We start from the raw sequence: 24,167 nt of genomic DNA, 5'->3' as shown, positions 1-24,167 counted from the left end.
AACATTAAAGGATCAATATCACCACATCATTAATCAGCTTGGCAACAAAAATGTGAGGGAAAAAAAGGATATTCCTTACATATGTAAGAAAACTATGTTTGAAACTCAACGTGTTAGTCTTTTGTAGCAAAAACAACAAAAAGTCTTTATGGTACTTAAAAACAAATGTATTACAAAGCATCCACTCCTGAATTATGGTCAAGTTCCTATAAATGTAAAAAATATTGTATTGTAGGTGGAGAATTAGAGGCACTAACTATGCTAAAGGACTAGGAAGATAAAGGAAAAGTAGAGGCCGCATTTAATTGATATTTTGGCAGGTTCTGGTAGTGAAAGCATCTTTCAATATCTTTTATGTTAATGACCTTCTTTTTTCAATGCAAAGATGTCTAAATCTCCATAATGATATCTAAATCTCAGTTGCATACGTCAATCCCCACAACAGCAGAATGGATGGAAAAAGTGATGGAGATAGCAGAAATGGCAAAACTTGGCTGTTTAACTTAGAGAAAAGAACATATCCCGCTTTATCTCTACTTGGAAACCATTTCTGGACTTTGTGCTCGTGCTAAGAAAAAAGTGAACGCTTGACTTGGGTTTTTCTGATTAATCTAGTTTGTTGTTATAGAAATGGCTAGTGGGAAAGTAAAAAACGTGAAGCAGTAATTCTATTTTATACTTTACTGCACAGGTGAAAAAAAGGAAAGCCAGTGCTTTTATTTTCTTTCCCCCTTTCCCCTTTCTTTTCCTTCCCCATTTTCTTATTATCTTTAGTTTCCTTTGTATTTTATATTATGGTAATTTTAATAACATTTTTGGAGGGAAAAGGCTGTATGTCTTTGCAAGGAGAGTTTTGTCACTGTGCTTTATGTTGGCTACAGAAACCGTAAAATCCATCTTGGTGCAGGAAGCAAAGCAGCAGAGACCTCTGTTCCTCCTTCAGAAGCATCCAAGAGGTCCAATTGTCCTCCACCAGCTGCTTTGCTATGAGGCAAGCAGGTTCTGTTGTGCGTTGTATTGTGTTTAAAGGTCACTGAAAGGCCAGAGAAGCAGCCCAAATAAAAACAAGGGATGGCTTTGATCCCTTGTTTTTCACTTGGCAAATCTGCTTTGATGAGAGCAAGTCACAAGTGAACCATCTACTTGATCTGCTGCAGGAATAGTTGGCACCCTTATTTTTATTTAAATGTCTATGGAGATTTTTATTTAGTTAGTCTGGGTGAAAAAAATAAAACATTATGAAACAATAGATGTACTGGTATTAGAGTTGAATTATTGAGAGAATGCAGATAAAAGGAAACATCTGTTTGTGCACCAGAGGTGGTATTCAGCAGGTTCTGACCAGTTCTGGAGAACTGGTAGCAGAAATTTTGAGTAGTTCAGAGAACCAGCAAATACCACCTCTGACTGGAGATTTTACACTATCCTTTACCAGCTATGCCCACCAAGCCACGCCCACAGAACCAGTGGTAAAAAAAAATTGAATCCCACCACTGTTGTGCACCCAATGACTGACCAGTAGCTGGTGTGCAACTACACTATGGTTTCAACTAGCAGAGCAGAACAGAACTTAAAATCCCTTCAGGGTTTTTGGTTCTGAATTGTTGTAAGTTGCAAAGTCTTATCCAACCCTTTGTGACCCCATGGACAACGTTCTTCCAGGCCTTCCTATCCTCTACCATCCCCCGGAGTCCATTTAAGCTCACGCCTACTGCTTCAGTGACTCCATCCAGCCACCTCATTCTCTGTCCCCTTCTTCTATTGCCCTCAATCATTCCCAGCCTTAGGCTCTTCTCCAGTGAGTCCTCCCTTCTCATTAGGTGGCCAAAGTATTTGAGTTTCATCTTCAGGATTTGGCCTTCTAAAGAGCAGTCAGGGTTGATCTCCTCTAGGACTGACCAGTTTGATCGCCTTGCAGTCCAAGGGACTCGCAGGAGTCTTCTCCAGCACCATAGTTCAAAGGCCTTAATTCTTTGGTGCTCAGCCTTTCTTATGGTCTAACTTTCACAGCCATACATTGTGACTGGGAAAACCATAGCCTTGACTATACACCCTTTTGTTGGCAGAGTGATGTCTCTGCTTTTTAGTATGCTGTCTAGATTTGCCGTAGCTTTCCTCCTCAGGAGCAAGCGTCTTTTAATTTCCTGGCTGCAGTCCCCATCTGCGGTGATCTTGGAGCCCACGAAAATAAAATCTGTCACTACATCCATTTCTTCCCCATCTATTTGCCAGGAGTTGAGAGGGCCGATGCCATTCAATTCTGAATAGATTGTGCGAAAGCAAAGCCATTCATTGAATATCTGGCTAAATGATGGGAGGGCCACATGCTTTAGAGCAGTGTTTTTCAACCTCAGCAATGTGAAAGTTGTGTTGACTTCAACCCGCAAAATCCCCCAGCCAACATTGGTTAAAGTCCATGCATCTTAGCATTGCTGTGGTTGAAAAACACAGTCCTAGAGAACGGATTGGCTTGGAAAGGGATGGAAAAAATTTTGAATCACACTTCAGCTTGCACAATCAGCTGCTAATCTTGCATGATCTTTATTGGGAATTTGAGAATTTGAAGAAAATTCACCCAAACAGAGCATGGAAAATTAGAGTGCAAAACAGAATCAGAAAGAGCCCTTAAGACTTTACCCAACATTTTTGAAGTCATCTCCAGATGAATCTTGCTTTCTTGATAGCTTCTGTTAGGGCAGGAAAAAAAGCTGGATTTTTTTTCCACTCTGTATCTGCAAATCATTTAATGATGAGCTCATGAAATCTCCATTTTAGTTGTATTCATATTTGATGTTCTGTTGACACATTTAACATTTTATATACTGTATAAAATTTTGTATAATCTAGTTCACTTTCCCTTTCTTTGACAAGAAATAGCTAGCCATTTCTAAGTATGTTGCTCTGAACTCCACAGGGGAAAAATGAGGTACGAATTCAGCAATCAACCAATCAATCGGCAGCTTTAATCTCAAGGAAGCCTTTTCTCAGCCTTGTTTATATGAACAGATATATTCAATGCCCACCACTGTTGATTTAATTATAATTAAATATATACATATAGCAATGTTGAGATTCATTTTTTTTTACTACCGGTTCTGTGGGCCTGGCTTGGTGGGTGTGGCAGGGGAAGGATACTGTAAAATCTCCAGCCAGAGGTGGTATTTGCCAGTTCTCTGAACTACTCAAAATTTCTGCTGCTGGTTCTCCAGAACTGGTGAGAACCTGCTGAATACCAACTCTGATGTAAAATAGAACCTCTGGTCCTGACATAATTCACTCCATACTTTGACAATTTCTTTGTCTTCTAATGATTTGTCTTCAGGAATTTCTGGGTCAGGGGTCATGTTCGATCACCACCAAAGTATGTGTTCATGACCAGATTCAAAACTTTTGTGAATTTTTTTGGTCAGAACCCTTTTTGGTCATGGTCAGAAGTGTTCATGACCAGAAGTGGCATTCAGCAGGTTCTAACCAGTTCTGGAGAACCGGTAGCGGAACTTTTGAGTAGTCCTGAGAACCAGCAAATACCACCTCTGACTGGAGATTTTACAGTATCCTTCCGCTGCCACACCCACCAAGTCATGCCCACAGAACCAGTAGTAAAAAAAATTGAATCCCACCACTGCAAAAGTTCTACTGTATATATACACAGACACACACACACACACACACACATATATCAGAGATTATATCTGAGATTTCTTGGAAATAGTTGCATAGCATTAATGTTCATCTTAAACCCCTTCCCTAAAACAAGAAATTTCAGGACCTAACAACAAAAAGATAATAGTATAAAGTATTTATACTGCATGTCATGGCAACCCTGTCATTTGTGTGTGACTTTTGGTCTAGATTCTGAGAGATGAAGGGAAATCATGAAAAACCCAGTTTTCAGACCTGCCTTGACTTGGTTCCTCAGCAAAGAAAGACCCTTGACTCCAGTTGTAGTGAAAGGTATACTTTTACTAAAAACCAAGTGGACTGTTGTACAGCAACGCCAGAACTAAGTATTCATGTGCCAAAGTTCCCTGGTTAACCAGTTCCTCACCAGTTCCTTCCCTTTTGTAAATCCCATATTGTCCAATTAACTTTGAATAAACTGTTTTGGGAAATGTCTCTTCCTTGGCAGCTAGTCAGTGAGCCATTAGCCATTCCATTCCATTCTCCATGGTTTGACCTTGACTTGTGTCTGGAAGGTATGATGAGCAATCACTGTTGCTCTTCCCATCCAGCTTCCTCCCTCTATAGCGCATGGCAGACTAGAAGTCTATCCTCAGCCAATGATAGCAGCTCTGACACTGCTAGTTTGTCAAATGGCAGCTTATAATCTCCTAAAACAGATCTTTCCAGCTCTTTTTCAGTAATGAGAGACTTTTTTTCTACCATGGTTCAGATTTCATGGCAATTTCTTGTTATTTTTAAAATAATTGTATTTATTTGTCCAGCATTACAGCCAAGCATTGTTATTGTTATACCACTCATAACTTCTTTGTTTTTCATGTCCTGAGTTTGATGTTGTTCTGACTGAAGGTGACCAATTCCAGTCCGTCTCAATTTGCTGATGCCTAGAAGTCAGTGGGTGATTGATTGATTTCATGTTCCACTCTGTTGAATCTTCTCATGTTCAGCTTCTAACAGTCCACGTTTCCACTGTAAATCTGCCTTTAGGGGGTTCTTGGTTCTCTCTGGTTGTTTCATGATCTTGAACTATGTCACCTACGGTTGGACTTAAGCGTAGTACACAAAATTATCTGCTACAATGACCTACCAGTCAATGACTACTTCAGCTTCAACCGCAATAATACAAGAGCACACAACAGATACAAACTCCATGTTAACCGCTCCAAACTTAATTGCAGAAAGTACGACTTCAGCAACAGAGTGGTCAATGCCTAGAACGCACTACCTGACTCTGTTGTTACATCCTCAAACCCCCACTCCTTTAAACTATCAAACTATCCACTATTGACCTCACCCCATTCCTAAGAGGCGTGCATAAGTGAACCATCGTGCCTCCCGTCCCTATCCTATTGTCCCCATTTAATCATACCTATTTCCTGTATTCTTACTCATGTTTATACTTATACCTATTATTTTGTAAGCGATTGACAAACCAAATAAATAAATAAAATAAATGATGACATTTCATTACCACCACCCCAAGACCACTTCCATTAACACTAGCAAGCACTAGCACTGATAATGTTATCTAGTTTAAGTAATAAAATTTATGCATTATTTTAAAAAAAAACCACGCTCAAAGAACACCAGGGGTCCCTCCTTTCAACACTGAGCTACAAATACTCTCCTTTATTGGTAATTCTGTATTTGCAGCTTTGGGTTTTCTTTTCTGGTGTGATAACATCAACCAAACATTCCAATGTCTAGCTACATCATAAACACAGTTAATATTCTGAAAGACCCTTAACTCTTTCTCAGTACCATGTTGATTGCCCTCCAACCATGAGCTCACTGTGTCGTCAATCATTTTATATTTTCTATCCATATGATTTCATTGGTTAAAATGCAGGAGGGGTTTCCTGTTGCTTTAAGTTGGCATCTTTGCCATTGTCACCAAAGTGATCTTCCTTCTCCAGGATCTTTCTGTATTGATGCTGCTTGATATAAATCCCTGCTATCTTTCGTTGGGCAACTGATATGACTTTTGTGCCTTGGGTGACCCCACTGGGAATATAAACTCTGGACATACACTCCTGATATTCTTCAGCAGGTTGAATGGTTGTGGTAGGAATGGCGTATTAAACAAATAACACGTCTGAAATGGTCTAAAGCAGAGTTCCCCAACTTTTTTGGGTTTGCATCCCAGAGTGGGGGGAGGGGAGGAGGAAAGAGTGGATGGTTTTGTGGGAGGGATAAGCACATGTGCATGTGCGCATGTACAAGCACCCACAATGTTCACGGCAATGCTTGCACAAGTGGGACCTTGTGCCCTTGCTCTCCACTTGTGCAGCTCAGTTCCCAATGGGCCATGGCCAGTGGCCCGGGGAGGGGACTCTTGACCTAAAGGCAGCTGTGCAGTAGCCATTTCCTGTGATCAATGGTCTACTATAAATGATAGCTTTTACATGTAAACGACATGCCCTTTGAAAAAGGGATCACGCAGTCCTTTTTAACAACTCTGGATTCCTGTAAGATAAAACCAAAACCAAATGCTCAGTCCTTTCAGTAAGCAAAAAGAGAGAGATATCTGTGACGTTCATATATTAATTTTTCAAACCCAAAAAAGTACACTGTAAGTTACAGGGTTTTCAATTTATGTTTTAAAAAGTAGAGTTTTTGATATAATTCAGAGAGCTAACATTATATTTATTAGAAATGACTTCCCGTGAATCAATTTAATTCAGGTGTTACCTTTCTCTAAGCCATATTGCAGAAGCCCATCATTAGAGCAATTTCATTAAATTATGAGTTTTTGTTACATTCCATCTGAACTATCACTGCAGATAAAAATATTTTAGTGGCGTATTTGCAATCACCTTTAAGCCCATAAGGTATGGCTGGTTATGGCCAAAGGTGAACATAATTTCAGCAAAACAAGCAGATGAAAATCTATTTAAAAAATCCTGCTGAGATCAATTACAGTTTCTCCCAAGTAATGGTGCATAGGGTTACAGCCCACATCTTATTAATTTCGCTTGTCAAGCTAAGCATATGCCTAACACTTTCACATGGGAGTTCAGCTTGGATTTTGGCCAGAACAAATATTAATTTGCTTTTATTAATTTTCTAATTTGCCTGAAAGATACCAGTGTGTCTTACCATACATGGGGGAACTCAGAAAAAGAGCCAAGATAGATTTCTGCTCAAAAGATAATGAAGAAAGAAAGCAATAGCTTCTTTTGAGACCAATAAGAAGTAAACATTTTACAAAAAAAAAAAATACATAAACTATTGTGATGAAAAAATAGTAACACTGCTTTACAAAAAAAAAAAAGTATCTGTTTAATCTACTGTCTCGTTTAAAAATCTTTAATATATATACTCTTTGTAGACATTCATAATAGGCTCTAGGATTCTTCTTCTGCTTTTCTGCTTTCACCTGTGCAAAAAAGTACAGTGGCAAGCAGACTCGGAACAATTTCCTTTCCCTTCTTTTCTTTTCTTCAGATAGCCAACAAAATCCTTCTTGCTTTGAGATGGGAGATGGTTCTGTCATTCCACATTCAGTGTAGCATGAAGCCGGCATCACCGTGGGCTTAACAGTATTGCCAACTAAGCATTTCCAATCCTGGCATCGCATGTGTCAGAGTTCCAGAAAACCTCAACTCCAATAAATAACTCTGAGACAGACATGTTCTCAAAGTTTCCTTTTATTAGAGTAGTAAACTGGCACATCTGGGAAATCCCGAATGTGAAAGTTCCGGATTTCCCTCCAATAAGTAAAAAATTACAACTCCATCCCCTGCACCCTTCATTGCATCACATGCCCCAATCACCATCCGCCCCAACTTAAGACGTCCCCTCAACCGTTCCTCATCCAGGTGCAGAAATAACATGACCTTGGCTTAGAAGAAGAATGCTATTTTGTCTAACCACATAGGCTCCATGAAATTCCCCCCTCCCATTTCCCAGGCTCAAGAATGTGGCAGCGTGGAAGCTTCTGGTGTTAATATGGCTTCCAAAGCTGACAGCATGGCTCTTTAGGAACACGGCAGCAAAATGATGGCAAGCCAGAACATGGAGGAGAAAGGAGATACCCACATTTTCCAGAAATAGTCAATAAGCACCTCACTGATCCTACTTACTTTTGGTCGTCTAACTTCACCTCTGACGTAAGGTTGGCAAAGTTCGGCAGTTTTTAACCTAGCCTTTGGCTGCCATTGGCTGCCGTTAGCATAAAGGAGAAAACATTATCTTAAGACCAGTAGGGCTAAGGATGTTGTATGAGTTGAAGGAAACATGGAGTCACACAATCACATACAAAAAGATGCTGCCAGGGTTAGATACCAAGGTTACACACAGCACCTTTTAAAGTCATCCAATCATTCTTGTGCTGAAAAAACATCAATGGGGACAGGGTTTTTTATTACTTGAGTAATGACTAGTTGATGCTAGAAGATGCTCCAAGTCATTATCCTGTCTATATCAGAATCAGAATTCAAAGTCACTTATGGACACCTAAAAGAAAATAAATTAATAGTAGAAAACATATGTAAAATCACTAAAGTTTCACAAGATCACAAATCTTTTTTCAGTGTTTCAGTATCTTGACTATCTTGTGCAAGATCTCATAAGATTTCACTCAGCTTATCTAAGATGTCAGAGTGATTGAGTTTAGATTTTTTTACTGTGTAGAATGATTTACTGGTTTATGGTTCTCACTCAAGAGTGCATAGTGGGTGTGAATGATCCAGAAACAGTGACTGACCTCCTCAGCTGTGGAATAATGAAAGCAACACTAAACTCCAAATCCCAGGTCAGCAGGAATGGTCCCTAGGACGTTGAGAATGTCTTTATTTCAAATTATCAAAAATGTTCTGAAGACAACAGTGGAAAAGAGGAAGCTCTTTTATTCTTAACTACGCTGGAATAAATAAAGCAAAATAATTGTAAGACAAAAGCTAGATAAACAAACGAACCCTGTGTAGAATTGATTTTCCTATGACTCTGTGCTAGTCAAAGGCTCTAGAAATCCAGAAGCAACTAATCGCTTGAATGAAAGTTTAAGAAATCATGTGCCAGATGCAGAGCATCTGGTGTTTTCCATTTACAAATCCAAACAGAGTACAAGATGTCATGCCTGCTAGGGAACATGACTGCTCATTGGAATTTTTCTTATCCTCCCCGGCAGGGATGAGCTGTAGGGGGTTGTGCAGGGGCTTGGGAGAGCCCCTAGTTAAAATTCTGCAGAGAACCCCCAAATCCCACCCCTGGCTGGCCCTGCCGCTTCTCCCCTCCCCCTCCCAGAAGTCCTCAAGTGGCCTGTTTTGGATGCAGGTAAGTGCAGGGCATGTGCGAAGGCTCAGGAAAGGTGAAAAACAGGCCTCCCAGAAGTTTGAGAAGGCTGGAAATGGGACCATTTCCGGCTTCCAGAGAGCCTCTGGAGCCCAGGTAAGCCATTTTCGCCCACCTGGAGACTCAAGGAAAACCTACAGAGTCTGGGGAGGGCAAAAACACACAGACCTGCCACCACCATGGTGCAGGAGGCCGACTAGGCCATGACCACCATGGCCACACCCATCCAGCAACCGGGCAAAGAACCCCTTGCTAAAATTTTTGAAACCCACCCCTGTTCCCCAGGTATAATCAGCCACTGTTGTGAGGCATTACCTGTTTTCTTTTAAAAGAAGAAATATCACTACACTAGAAGACGAAACTAGAAAAAGCAGGGCTTGGGGAACACAGAAAATATGATCCATAATGTCTTCGTCTTTACGATAGTGTGATACAAAACAAATGCAGTCACAAAAAAACAGGTGAAGCCCCTTTTATTCCTTCACTTTGCTTGCAAACTCCAAATATCGTTGACAGAAGACAAAAAAACTCCCACGCAAACAGTTACAAGAAGGAGGGGAAAACCAACACAAACCAGGCAAGATAAGGGCTGGAGGATGTCCACAGTTAACAGAACACACACTGGGAAGGACGCCAAACTCAGAGAGGAACCATAAACTAGAGATATTTCCGCTTTGTTTCCAGTGCTCGCCTGTATGCATGTCCATTTTCTTATTCAGTTGTCACAGCTGCAGCCCATGAAAAAGATCAAGGCTCTCACCTCCCAAGTAGATCACGTCTCTCTCTTATCCTCTCCTCCCTGCGCGCCCTAGGATGGAGACAGAATGGGCCTGGGTCCCCCTCTGAGTGCTCAGCTGGCCTCTGCCCTTCCCCAGCCTCCTCCACAACCTCCGGAGCCACACTTCCACTCCCTGTCGGCTGTTCCTCCTCTCCCTCAGAGTCAGTCTCCACCAGGGGCATGGCAGATAGAGATCTCATACCACTTTCCAGGGTACAAGTAGTCCTGAACTTAGGACCACAATTCAGCCCCAGATTTCTGTTGTTAAGTGAAACATTGGTCAATTGAATTTTGCCTCATTTTATGACCTTTCTTGCCACAGTTGTTAAGTGACTCACTGCAGTTAATAAGTTAGTAACCTGGTGGTTAAGCGAATCTGGCTTCCTCATTGACTTTGCTTGTCAGAAGGTCATCAAAAGGGATTGCATGATCCCAGGAAGCTGCAACCATCATAAATATGAATCAGTTACCAAGCATCTGAATTTTGATCCAGTGATCATGGACATGCTGCAGAGGTTGCAACTGTGAAAAATGGTCATGTCACTTTTTTCAGTGCTAACTTGAATGATCACTAAGTGAACTGTTGTAAGTTGAGGACTACCTGTACTGTAATGAAACAAATAAGGACCTTTATCTGTGTTAAAACTTTTAAGTAACCAAGAAATACTTTGTCTAGAAAAATCTTGACTTAACAATATATAATTCAAAGTTCAGCAAAAAAAAGAGCTTTTTCATGCCACATGGCCTCCTCCTTCTCAATGCCAAATTGAAGGTTTCATTTAATTATATATCTTCCCTACAACATTAACCAACCAATCAACCATTTTTTAAATATTTCCCATCAATAAATGACATAATCTTGGAATCAAATTCTGGTTTCAGTTGCCATCAAATCGGTTGACTTAGTAGCCCATATGAGTCTATGAATCAGATTGACTTAATTTTCTGATCCTCAGTCGAAACTAAAATGTAGTGTTCTTTCACTGATTGACTTTTTAAATGGCCTAATTCAGTGGTACATGTGACAATGAAATTTCTCCTGTCTCTTCTACTTATTTACACGAAACATGGTTTTGCATTATGATGCAATGAAAGAAAGTGCAGAAGGCAATTGAGCATTCATGTATGAGGATCCAGTTTTCAAGCATTGCTCCTAATTGCAATGAATTTGTGATCAATAGCAACAAAACAATAAAGAGTAATATTTCTAACTCAGGGTTGAAATGAGGGATCCTTGGTGTCTGTTGGAGTCTGACTCCAAGGGAGAGATGGAACAGCTGACAAGGAGTGGGAGTGTGGCTCCAGTGGTTGTGGAGGAAACTGTGGAAGGGCACAGGCCAGATGGGCATTCAGAAGAAGACCCACCTAGGGCACACAGGGAGGAATGGATAAGGGAGAAACATGGTCTATGGGGGAGGAAGGGGCCCTGATCCCCTTCATGGGCTGCAGCTGGGAGGACTGTTTAAAAGGACAAACTGCACATGGCAAAATTGCTGGAAGCAAAGCATGCATTATTTGTGTCAGAGCTTATCTGTGTTTTGGCTTCCTCCCAACTGTGGTTGCTGCATTATCTGGTAGAAGTCTGCAATTAATCATCCTTGCCTGCCGTAGTAATTCCTTCAGTGTGGTTTGCGTTGGGTTTTTTCTTTCGAATTAACTTTACTTTGGGTGCGGACTGCATTTACTTCCTCCATATACTGTTTTCTTTAACAGTTTGATATCCATCCAAGGATAATTGGACATTGGGGCCAAGTTGGAGGCATTAAAGGGACTTTCTTCTATTTTTATGGCTTGGTTATTTATTTTTGTGTCACGCCCTGGGGCATCACACTTGGTGTTCTCTGAGCTTGGTTGTTTTTATGCAGATTTTTCATTACCCAAACTAGGTAGTGTTATCAATGCTAGCATTACCTACAGTAGCATTGTATGATGTTACCTAGCTTGGATAATAAAACGTCTGCAAGAAAACCAAGTTGAGAGTACACCAAAGACCCCTCAGCTACAAAAGCACTAATTCCAGGGGTGGGATGCAAATATTTTTACAACTGATTCTGTGGGAGTGGCTAGGTGGGCATGGCGCAGGGGGTCCGTGCAGCACACACACTCTGCGCGCCCCATTTTGCCTTCTGGGCCTCAGGGAAGCCTCCTGGACGAAGCAGAAAGGCAGTGAGAGGGATCCTGGCAGAGCTGATCAATGGAACAGCTGATCATTGGGAGGAAAAAGAAAAGTATATCGGCTGAACCAGTAGCTGTTTTTTTTACTATCGGTTCAGCTGAAGTGGGCCAAACCGGTAGAATACCACCACCGACTAATTCCTGTCAAAATGTTTTATGCAAAGATATGAATATAGAAAGAAAATTAAACTAAATATTTGCTTTTAAATTATTATTGCTTTTTAAAGGTAATGTGTACATGGTCATGCTAAATCTATGAGCCCTCCGATGTCTGCAAATTGTTTGAAAAGATTGATTAACTAACAAAGTCTTTGACCCAGAATTTATCATTCAGTCTGTTCCAGGGGGGCAAAATAATTCTGGGCTGGGGTAAAAGAACACTTGTAAGCTCCAGAATACTAAGCAAGTTGATGGATAAGCTGGCAGTGGTTCAGATTGTCAGAGGTATACTGTAACAAGGACAGTATGGGTACATCATCACCTCGTATTACACACCCGGAGAATGGTGTGTAATTAGACAAATGAGCTTATGTAGCCCCAGTGGTATCATAAAATGTATCTTCCCACATCAAGCTGCATTTTGTAAAAAGCCCAAAGCATCAAACTTGGCTTGTACCTGTACATCATGGCAAGAATCCAATATTTATCCCATTTTGTATTGCAAGGAAATGGAGTCCTTGGGGTTAGAGAGAACAGCTGCTTTAATTACAAGATCCTGCTATGTCAAGTTGAAGTTTTCAGTGCCTTGTGCAAAACTCTAGACTTATCCACCAAGGGTTGGTTTCTATCAGGTTTCATTTGTATGATGGATAAATCTAGGAATGAATTATTTAGCAAATTATCTGTTTCAGGTGTAATGACAAAAGAATCCTTTGTCTTTGCTGCATGAAAAAGTAGAACGTGCATTCTTAATTAATTCAGTTTGTCAACTCTCAGTTGTCTTTTTTCTTTTCTTTTCTTACGTACCGATGACAGCAGATGGCTTTAGGGGAGAAAAGTTTTAAGCTGCTTCTTATTCCTTAGTTGGAGCTTTCCTATATATCAGGAATTTTGGGTGTTGGGGGATAGTGGAAGCCCCAAAGTTATGGAACTTTGGGGCTACACACACACACACAACAAAGATTGAGTATTGTCTTTTCTTATCTGCCTAAAACCAGGCACCTATGGTTCTTTTGATCAAAGTGGCTGTTTGTCAGAATCATTTGCCCTGAATATCCGTGGAGAAACACTCATTTGAATAGGTGCACTTACTGGATGGGAAAAGGAAATTTATTCCCATTTCTCTCAAGTGAGGTTAACAAAGGATGGAGGGGGTAGAGGGAATAATTGCATAAGAAATTAACTCTCCTGTTCATCCACATGAACACAACAGTTGTGACTCAGAAGAGAAGTGGAAAGTGAGACTCAGCAGGGCAGGCAATCCTGTTGTCTGCTGAAAGGAGTCTCCGTGGGCCATCCAACTTTAGCATGCAACACACCTGCTACACACACCTGCTATGCAGACGGAGAGTCCACACTGAAGAGAGTCCACCTATAACTGTGTTTTAAGAGTAGGCATCCAGCTGAAAAACACGCCTTCAATGTCGTCCAGATACACCTGCAATACATCTAGGATGAGACTCCTGAAATATACAGTAGTTAAAGCAGTGCAAATTTTTGGAGCCAAGATTGCACTGTGAGGGCTTGTTAAAAATCTGCTTTACTTGTTCATGCGTTCTGTGAATTCTGTATGGCAAATAAGAGACTAGCTTGTTTTCATTACTTTGACCTGAGATAATTGCAAGATTTAGCATAACGCGTGAAGTTCCACAGTTACTGATTATCTAATGACCGACTCATTTGTTCTTTAACAGATGCCATGCTTTTGGTAGCAGACAGACTAGAGGGACCATTCAACATTGAGTCAGTTATGGATCCCATTGATGTCAAAATTTCTGAAGCCATTATGAACATGCAAGAAAACAGTGTGCATGTGACTGGAAAGGTATCAATTTTTTGCTATTAAATGTTTGGAATAGATAGCATACTATAAGGCTATATTGCATTCATGTCTGTTGAGCAATTCTTGATAGAATAGGATAGGATAGGATAGGATAGAATAGAATAGAATAGAATAGAATAGAATAGAATAGAATAGAATAGAATAGAATAGAATAGAATAGAATTCTTTATTGGCCAAGTGTGGTTGGATGCACAATGAATTTGCCTTGGTGCAAATGCTCTCAGTGTACATAAAAGAAAAGATACATTCATCAAGAGTCAAGAATCATAAGGTACAACACTTAATAATGGTCATAGGATACAATAAGCATAGGCTACAATAAGGGTACAATAACAATCACGGATTAGGATTCTTCTCCACGACATCCCTGCAGGTGTTTGAAAATCAGGTCTTCTCTTTTCCAAGTTAAATATTATTTCCTGTTTTTCATGGGTGTTTTTTTCCCCCTATCTAGCCATATCAACTTTATTTTTCGCCTTTGAATACATTCCAATTTGTCAATGTCCTTCCTAAAAATGCAGTGCCTTGGGCAGAACGTTCAATGGAAGCAAAAGGAAAGGATGCTAGAAAATTTTGTTTACTTGTTCGTTTGTGCCTTTGAATCAGCTTTTGATTCTCAGTGACTGCCTGGGTTATTCCTACAGCATGCTTGGCAAGGCATTTTTGGAAGTGGTTTGCCCTTACCTCCTTTCTAGAGCTGAGGGAGAGATACTGGCCCAAAGTTATGCCTAAGGCTGGACTAGAATTCACTGTCTCCTGGTTTGTAGCCGGGAGTCTTAACCACTACACTCTTTTTTAGGGGCAGGGGGAGATGTCACAGTAAAAATATAAATGGCCATAGAGGTCAGAATCTCCAGGCATGTAGGAAGGAGCCCAACTGGAGCCTCCCTCTATGAAACATGGAATGTTTGCAGAGAAGTTTGTTTTTTGATTTCCTGTGGAAGACATTTTGTTGGCGGATCATCTTGACCAAACTTCACCCGGCCTTAGCAATAGGATGAAGGCTCCATAGTGAAAATATATCCTCTATAAGAGCTGTGGTGGAATGCAGTACTGCAGACTAATTCTGCTGACTGCCAGCAGTTCAATCCTAACCGACTCAAGGTTGACTCAGCCTTCCATCCTTCCAAGGCTGGTAAAATGAGGATCCAGATTGTTGTGGGCAAAAACTGCTTTGAGAGGGCTGTATGAAGTGGTATATAAGTCTAAGTGTTTTTGCTATTGCTACACACAAAAAAAAGTATGTTGTGTAGAAGCCATCTTTGGATCTTCTGACCTGGGATTTTTATCCATAAGTTTCCACCTAGTTCTTCTCTAAGCTTATTAATATTGGCTTTCATGAAAACTAGTATGTACAGCTGGGCTTCAGTTCCATTTCTTATAGAATCTTGAAGTTCAAGATGACCTGGTCACTTTGTCGCAAAGTTCCCACTGCTTCAGCCAACATTTTTTCCATTGGTATCGGTTGCTCTAGGAAAACACATACCTTATCTCTTCATTTACTCACAAATTACTTTCTTGGCAATATTTCTGACAAGCTCATGACAGGGTCACTCATATATGCCAGTGTAACAGGCTTTTAATATCTAACATGATTAAAAAATGGGATAAATTATTCATCTAGATCCATACTCCTCTAGCCCTACCTGATCTCAGTACAGACAACTGTAGTTTGTGATATGTTGGTAGAGTCTCTGATTTAATAGTAAGTAGCATCTATTAGCTTAATTTCCTCCTTTTCAAGTCTTCTAGACTCACCTAACTGTATCATAAGTTATGCTAAAGTTTTATGACAAATCATAATCCTCATTCATTCATAATCATCCATATGTGCTTCCTTCATCTAAGGAATATTAATATTCAGTTGCAACACATTGGAGTAGAAAGATTTCTCCACTATTCTAGTCAAACATAAGCCTGTTATTGCCCCTATTTTATTAAAATTCCATAGTTTTTCGCAGTTTTGTGATTCTCAGGACATATATTATTATTATTATTTTCCTTTATTAATGTAAATGCCTTTTCTGAACAAACATTAGTAGGGATTAATACCAATGTCTACTTTTATCCTGAATATCTCTTAGTTCAGTTCTGTTCTATTTAGAAACCCAAGTGCGTTCATTTTTTATTTTTTTAAAAAAGGCCTCAACCACTGAGTTTGCCAGAGAAATGTATTCCCATACAGTATTATAAAATGGGTTATGAAATAGGCAGCCGTTGCTAAAAAGATCACATTTCCATGGAAAATGGGGCAGTTGTGAAGTTCCAGAACAAAAGGTCTGACCAGTGAGACCAGAACAGGTGCACAGTCTTAAAAGAACAAAGCCTAAGAATTTCAGGAGATTGCAGTATGGCCTTTCAAACAGCCCTTGCTCAGGTAATTGATGCTGAAAACAGCAATTGGCAAACTGCAAAGCCATTGTTCAGCCTATGTGTGGATTGAAAACCCAAACCAGAACCATTCTAACACGGCATTCATGAACCAAGGCCTATCTGATACAGCAGATAGGAGCTTTCAGTTCAGATTTACTTAATGCTAACCTGAAATTTGTAAAATTACAGTATATTGGTTGATAGATGACCTTTAGCCAATAAATCCACCAAAGTTTTGCATAGCAAGTAAAGATAAATTCTACTGATTCAAACATTTCAAGCTTTATAACATATGTTAGGTTTTTATCCAGACAGAAAATGAATGATTGGAATTCTTGTTTCAGTGGTTCTTTTGTGTGTAACTGAACATTGTTCTTGTAGGTTTTCCAAGGGTGTGGACAGCCTAAACCAGCTCCAGGCGTAAGATCTTCTCGATCCATTCCTGAAAACTTCAACGCTCGCTTTCGACCTTATAACCCGGAAGAAAGACCAACAACTGCTGCTGGGACCAGCTTGGACAGGCTGGTAAGTACCTTCTGTGATCATGAACAAGTAGGCCTCGACTTACAGCAATTCATTTAAAACCCGTTTGAAGTTACAGAGGCACAGAAGAAAAGTGACTTATGATCATTTTTCACACTTATGACCATTGCAGCATCCCCATAGGGGTGGTTTACATTCAGATGCTTGACAACGGACTCACATTTATGACGGTTGCAGGGGGTCGTGTGATCACTTTTTCGCAACTTTCCAACAAGCAAAGTCAATGGGGAAGCCAACCCCACCCATGTTCTGACCCAAACCTTGTTCCACGGAAACAAGCACCAGATGGAGGTAACAGCAAAACCTTTTCATGATTCTTTACAAATTCCGTTCCTTCCTGGTTAAAAGGCTGTTTCAAACTAATTGTCTCTGATAAGAAGGAGCCTTGCCAAGGTTGTGCAGGGCTGCCAAGAACACTAGATAAAGTTGCCAAGAAATATTTCAAACACAAAGAGTCTCCAAACACAAAATAAGAGAGTCCAAACATCCACATGGCTTGAGTGCAAAAACTTCTTTGCTTCCTGCAAAGAACTCCGGTTTCTCAGCTGGCTTTTATCTCTGAAGGGAGGGGCAGTTACCTTGCAGCCTTATTCCCAAGTTGCCCATGCTGCTGCAGCTGCTCTTTCCTTTGAGCAGCCCTGCGCGCATGCGCACTGGGCACAGGCTCCTCGAGGACCTCTTCATCACTGCTTCCAGCCTCCACAATCTCCGAAGGCAGCATTCCACTCCCTGATAGTTCTAGCCCCATCCCAGCATCACCCGCAGGCCCCTCACCTGAGTCCTCGCTCTCCGAGACCTCAGCCATTTGCACCTGCTGCCGGCGAACCACAACAACTTAACAGCTGTGTGGCTAATTTAACAACTGCAGGGATTCATTTAACAAATGTAGCAAGAAAGGTGGTCAAATGGGTAAGACTCCCTTAACTAATTTCTCACTTAGCAACATCAATGTTGGGCTCAGTTGTGGTCATAAATCGAGGACTACCTGGTTTAATCTCTTTCTGGCTAAAATTGAAAGACCGTTATTTAGAAAGTTGATCCTCTCCCCCGATTATGTAAAGTTGACAAAGAAAAGACATGGCACTGCAAGGATGATTGTTTTCCTCTCAAAAATAGAGCCGTATATTGAGACAATATGTTGGGATACAAGAAAAGAAACAAAATGTAAGTCACTATGATATTTTTCTGCAAACCATTAGAACAGTCCTGCCGTCAACCCCCCTTACCTGCATTGCGCCTCACAGCGGATTTTCAGTTGGTTTGAGGCCTTTTTGGCCTCCCAGAGGCTTAAAAGAAGCCTCTGAAAGCTGAATAGGCCCATTTCGTCACTTCCGGTATTACAGGAAGTGACGAAACGGGCCTATTCGGCCTGTAGAGGCTTTTTTCAAGCCTCTGGGAGGCTGAAAAAGGCCTCAAACCAGCCAAAAATCAGCTGTGAGGCAATTGTATGCGCAGTGAGGTAAGTTTGCCTGCGGCTCTCATGCCAGCACAAATGGCTCTGCGTGTCACTTGTGGCACACATGCCATAGGTTCACCATCACGGTGTTAGAACAACATAAGAGCCTCTCACATGGCCCTTTAAGCATTTTCCATGGGAAAGACAAGCCTTTCTCTTCTTTTACTTCATCATCACTGGCTCCCGATGAAGAGCCCTGGAATAAAAAGCCCAATTTCTTCTATAGGTTGCAGAACCAACTTCAACTATTTAGTTTTGCAAGTCTTCCAAATATAGGGAAGTTTCCCTGAATGCATGCATCAGTTAAGAGAGATTCCCTAAAAAAACTCTTTGTCATATTCCAAACATCCAGCACCAAGAAACTGCAAGCAACACAGTTTTGTTTGAAGCATTTTATCCTGGAAGGCATAAAAACCTGGCAATGAGTGACATACAACCAAAGTCAGCGCTAACCACGGCCTCTCTTCCGCGCCTTAAATCCCCTTGCGTGCTCCTACCCCATCCCCTCGGCTTCCGGGCACCACAAACAGCCTGGAATCTTCAGCCGGGTCTAGCTCTCCATGCCGCAGCTGATCAGTGCTTCATTTCCCAACTGATCAGCTCTGACACCCAGCTGCTTATCAACACGTGGAGCAGCATTGCAGCCTCCACCCAGTGCGTGATGCCCAGCTGCTAGTCGGTCGAACTATTCACCGCCTCCCAGCTGATCAGCACAGCAATTGCATCAGTCCCAATCATGCCCCTGCAGCCTCTCCTCCCTGAATGGCAACCCCGAGACGGCTCGCTGGAGCTTGCGGTTTCGGGGTTTGACACTCTTTTCAGCTCTATTTCCTCTTACATGAATCAGTTTAATGCATTTTCTTCATGAAAACTCTTAATGCAAATTTTTGATGTCAGTGCTCGGTTTTTCTTCCTCGCACCCATATGTCGTTTGCGTGCAATGTTCAGACACATATTCTTTTTCCACGATCATTTACTAGTAAGCAGGAGAGTTGTGAGAAGCTCCGACTTGTTTCACAGCCTTTGGGTAAACCAGGCTGTCCCTTGGTTCCAAATCCCTTCCACAAAGTCCATTTCAGGTTTCTTCTTCATCCCTCTTTTGGCCTTTTTATGAATTGAGGATCAATCAGAGATCAAAAGGCCAGATGGGGCAGGTTGGCAGATTTAAAGCAACGTAGTTGCAAAATATGCATTTGCATATTTATCCTTAAGATATAAGAGTAATATGTTACTTTTAAGAGAAAACATGAGAAGAGCAATTTCACAGATTTTTTTTTTTTCCTTTTGGGAGAAAATTGCACAAACCGGCTACTGAAATAAGTAATCCCCTGCTTGTCACATTAATGTGCAATCACTTCAATTCCCAATTAATTTTACAATAGATTCGTTTTTAGTGCTCTGCTCATCATTAAATAAGCACTTATTGTTGTTAAGTGTCCATATGCATAATGCATCTTTCTCTTATAAAGTTTAATTAAGGAATTCACATTTCATACAAGTTAAGACAAGAAACCTTGTTTTATAACTACATTAAACATATGCAATGGTGCTTTGACAATCAGTCTTCAACTGTGGTTTATTCCTTTTTTTTTTTACCTCTTAGAAAAAAAATACCACTACTACCATCCTTTGTTGTTGTTGTTGTTGTTGGCTTTCTAAGGCCTCTTTTTTAAACACTAACTTAACTAGTAACTATGAGAGGGATCTTGGAGTCATAGGGGATAATCACTTAAATATGAACCAGCAGTGTGAAGCAACGGCCAAAAAAGCTAACACGATCCTAGGCTGCATTAACAGAGGGATAGAATCAAGATCGCATGAAGTGTTGATACCCCTTTATAAGGCCTTGATAAGGTAAAGGGGATGCAGTAGCTCAGTGGCTAAGATGCTGAGCTTGTTGATCAGAATGGTCGGCTGTTCAACGGTTCGAATCCCTAGCATTGCGTAACAGAGTGAGCTCCCATTACTTATCCCAGCTTCTGCCAACCTAGCAGTTCAAAAGCATGTAAAAATGCAAGTAGAAAAATAGGGACCACTTTGGTGGGAAGGTAGCAGCATTCTGTGAGCCTTCGATATTTAGTCATGCTGGCCACATGACCACGGAGACATCTTCAGATAGCACTCGCTCTTCGGCTTTGTAATGGAGATGAGCACTGCCCCCTAGAGCTGGAAACGACTAGCACGTATGTGTGAGGGGAACCTTCACCTAACGCCACACTTGGAATACTGCACTCAGTTTTGGCTACCACAATGTAAAAAAGATGTTGAGATTCTAGAAAGAGTGCAGAGAAGAGCAACAAAGATGATTAGGGGACTGGAGGTTAAAACATATAAAGAATAGTTGCAGGAACTGGGTATGTCTAGTTTAATGAAAAGAAGGACCGGGATGACATGATAGCAGTGTTACAATATCTCAGGGGATGCCACTGAGGGAGTCAAGCTATTCTCCAGAGCACCTGAGGGCAGGACAAGAAGCAATGGATGGAAACTAATCAAGGAGAGAAGCAAGCTAGAATTAAGGAGAAATTTCCTGACAGTTAGAACAATTAATCAGTGGAACAGCTGGCCTGCAGAAGTTGTGAATGCTCCAACTCTGGAAGTTTTAAAGAGGAGATTGGACAACCATTTGTCTGAAATAGTATAGGGTTTCTTGCCTAATCAGGGGGTTGGACTTGAAGACCTCCAAAGTCCCTTCCAATTCTGTTATTCTATTTTATTCAGAGGTGGTATTCAGCAGGTTCTGACCAGTTCTGGAGAACCGGTAGCAGAAATTTTGAGTCGTTTGGAGAACCGGCAAATACCACCTATGACTGGCCCCCATCTATTCTCTGCCCCCATCTATTCTCTCCCCCCATCTGTTCTCTGCCTCCTGAGTCCCAGCTGATCGGCTGGGTCTTCTTTTGTTGCTCTACACATGAGAACAGAGCTGGAAAGCAGGTTAGATGGGGTGGGGTGGGAATGGAGATTTTACAGTATCCTTCCACTGTTATGCCCACCAAGCCATGCCCACCAAGCCACACCCACATAACCAGTAGTAAAAAAACATGCTGGCCATAACCACGCCCAGTTTAGCATCACATGATGCTGCTGTGACATGAGTTTGACACACCTGTTCTAGATGCTCAGTAAAGAGTAAAGAGTTTCAAAGATGCATTTTAAGTGCACGTGATAGGTAGCATTGCTTTCATACTTATGCAGAGTGAGTTTTGCCTTCTTGGAGCCACTGTACAGAACCACAGAATCAGAAGGTATCTCAGGCCATCTTATACAATCCATGCTCAGTGAAGAATCTCATACAGTATTTTGAACAGGTGGCTATCCAGTCTGTCTTTGAAGAGCTGAAATGGAAACATGAAACAGCTTATTCTTTCTCTCACCCATTGGTAGCAATTACCATCAGAAAATTTTTCCTAATATCTATCCTAAATCTGTTTTTTGCTCGTGGTTTCAACCCACTGGTTCGGCTCTTTTTCTTCAAAATGATGGAGAATGACTCCAGAAAAGTTGCAGCATTAAATTAAAAAGAAAATCTCCTTTGGGGAAAAGCAAAAAAACAAACAAACCCCCAAATATATCTTTTACCAATATAAAAATACATTCCCAATATGCTACCTGACCTTGCTAGACTCAAAACTAAGCTATAAAATAGAATTTGAACCTTTCATGTCTCTACCGGGGACATTTGCAAGAGTACTGCTAAATTGTTTTGCAGCAAAGAGAGTTTTTTTTTAAATGCATTTTACAACATTGAAAAAGGCCAGCTCAAATGGACTAACTTGAGTACATTCTTTGGAGAATTCAGTCAACAAGTGTGAATTGAACTATCATAAATTCTTACGGTGGGCCAACATTATGGGATGGGGTAATTGTGCAGAATTGGGCTATAAGCATTTTATATTGAGCAGGGGCTGAGAGACAGGGGAAGAAATATTTTAGAGCAATAGCAGTGTGTGGCACCAGCCAAAACAGCTAATACAATCCTTGGTTGTATAAACAGAGGCATAGAGTCAAAATCACATATTAGTATCGCTTTACAGAGCCATACTAAGATCACACCTGGAATAGTGCATCCAGTTTTGCTCACCATTCTACAAAAAGATGTTGAGACTTCAGGAAAAAGTGCAGAGAAGAAGCAACTAAAAGGAGTAAAGGCCTGGAGACTAAAACATATGAAGAACAGTTGCAGGATTTGGGTTTGGCAAGCCTAGAGAAAAGAAGGACTGGGGTGACGCGATAGCAGTATTTCAGTATTTGAGAGGCTGCTACAAAGAGGAGTCAACTTATTTTTCCAAACCACCACAGGGCAGGACAAGAAAGAATGGATGGAAACCTATCAATGAAAGAAGCAACCTGGAATTCAGGAGAACAGATTACCTTCAGAAGTTGTAGGTACTTCATCACTGGAGGTTTTTCAAAAGAAACTGAAGAGCCACTTGTCTGAAATGGTATAGGGTCTCTTGCTTACGGGGGCTTGGACTAGAAGACCTCCGATGTCCCTTTCAGCTTTATTCCAATTGAACTCAGGATCTCAGCAGTTGTAGAGACTCATCCTTGGATCTTTAGCCCTCAGCAAATCTCACTGCAAGACCATCTATTCTGCGTGATGCCATTAAATTTTAGGGGGACATTTATTTCTCTCTGACTCTACCAGATTCATTTTTGCATTTCTGCAGAAACAGCAGACAAATGAATAGTCTTCCCAATTAGCTGCATTTTTTTTTTTCATTTTTCTTTGGGATGGACTAGGAGAGGCAAGCTAAAGCTTGCTGTTCATGTTTACTTATGAATGTATTGATCATTTTTCTGTGCAAATAAAACATCTTCAAAGAGACAAGTAAAGACCTAATAAATCAGTTGGAACCTGTAATAAAAACACACCAATAAAGAAATCAATACACACAGAGATTTTTAAAAATGCACAGTAGAAATAATACTTATGCAATCCTACTTCATAAATCAACATCTTTAGCATCTTTCAGCCTGGTACTATTTCATGTTGACTTGGGATGTCTTGGGAGCTTTAAACCAACCTTTTTGGAGGATACCGAGTTGGGGAAACTGCTATCAATCATGAATGTTTGAGATCGAACTAAAATGGTTTTTAAAAGGTTATTTAGCTGATCACCTCAGACAGAGGTTTTCAGATTGTTGAGGTCAGGTAAGGAAAAAAAAAATACCATTCATCTGTCGATGACCTTCACTGAACCTTCTGAGATTGGAAGGACCAGGCCTGTGACAAAGATAAAGCACAAATAAAATGTGTCAATTTCAGCAATTGGAGAGACAGAAATGGAACATTTTCCCTACTCTTTCCAGATTTTAAAATTCTTTAAGATCTTAAATTGGTTGTGAAATAAATGAGAAAGGCAATAGTTGTAAAGTTAGCTCTTTAAAAAAGCCCCTTGCCTTTGTCAGTTGTTAAGCTGCACATTCCCTTCGCGATACCTTGCACCGGAGACAAATTCCTTGTGTGTCTAATCACACGTGGCCAATAAAGAATTCTATTCTATTCTAATCAAGCTTTCAGCCAGATTAGAAATCTTTGTATTGGGACCCACCCCCTTTCCTCAAAAAAATAAGATTTCAGTCTGACAGAAAGCAATCTATCAGAAATGTTAGGCCCAACAATGAGCAATAAGGTAGGGCAGGGCAGGAAAGAGATTTAATTTGTTGTGGTGATTAGGCAAACTGGATGTTAAATTTACATCTGGTTTGCCAAACCAGTAGTTGAACCAACAGACTGGCCCCGCCCTCCCCTCCCATTCCAGGGGTCTCCACGCAGCCTATTTTGGATGCAGATAAGTGCAAGGTCCGTGCAGAGGCTCTGGGAGGGTGAAAAACGGCTCTCCCGGAAGTTCTGGAAG

The 24,167-nt window shown here is 40.9% G+C and overlaps 1 protein-coding gene across 2 annotated transcripts in view; it reads left to right on the top strand.

The window, feature by feature from the left end:
* Positions 1-24,167, top strand: part of GPC6 (glypican 6) — a 900,996-nt gene that overhangs the window by 822,658 nt on the left and 54,171 nt on the right. For both annotated transcript variants that reach the window (XM_026708353.2, XM_087937990.1), the window contains exons 5-6: positions 13,783-13,913; positions 16,686-16,829. In XM_026708353.2, the coding sequence (XP_026564138.1) occupies positions 13,783-13,913; positions 16,686-16,829 (275 nt within the window). The remainder of the gene's footprint in view (positions 1-13,782; positions 13,914-16,685; positions 16,830-24,167) is intronic.

The sequence above is a fragment of the Pseudonaja textilis genome, chromosome 8, assembly GCF_049901715.1.
Source record: "Pseudonaja textilis isolate UNSWEBS1 chromosome 8, rPseTex1.2, whole genome shotgun sequence".
Lineage (NCBI taxonomy): Eukaryota > Metazoa > Chordata > Lepidosauria > Squamata > Elapidae > Pseudonaja > Pseudonaja textilis.
This window is presented reverse-complemented; position numbering and strand designations above follow the sequence as displayed.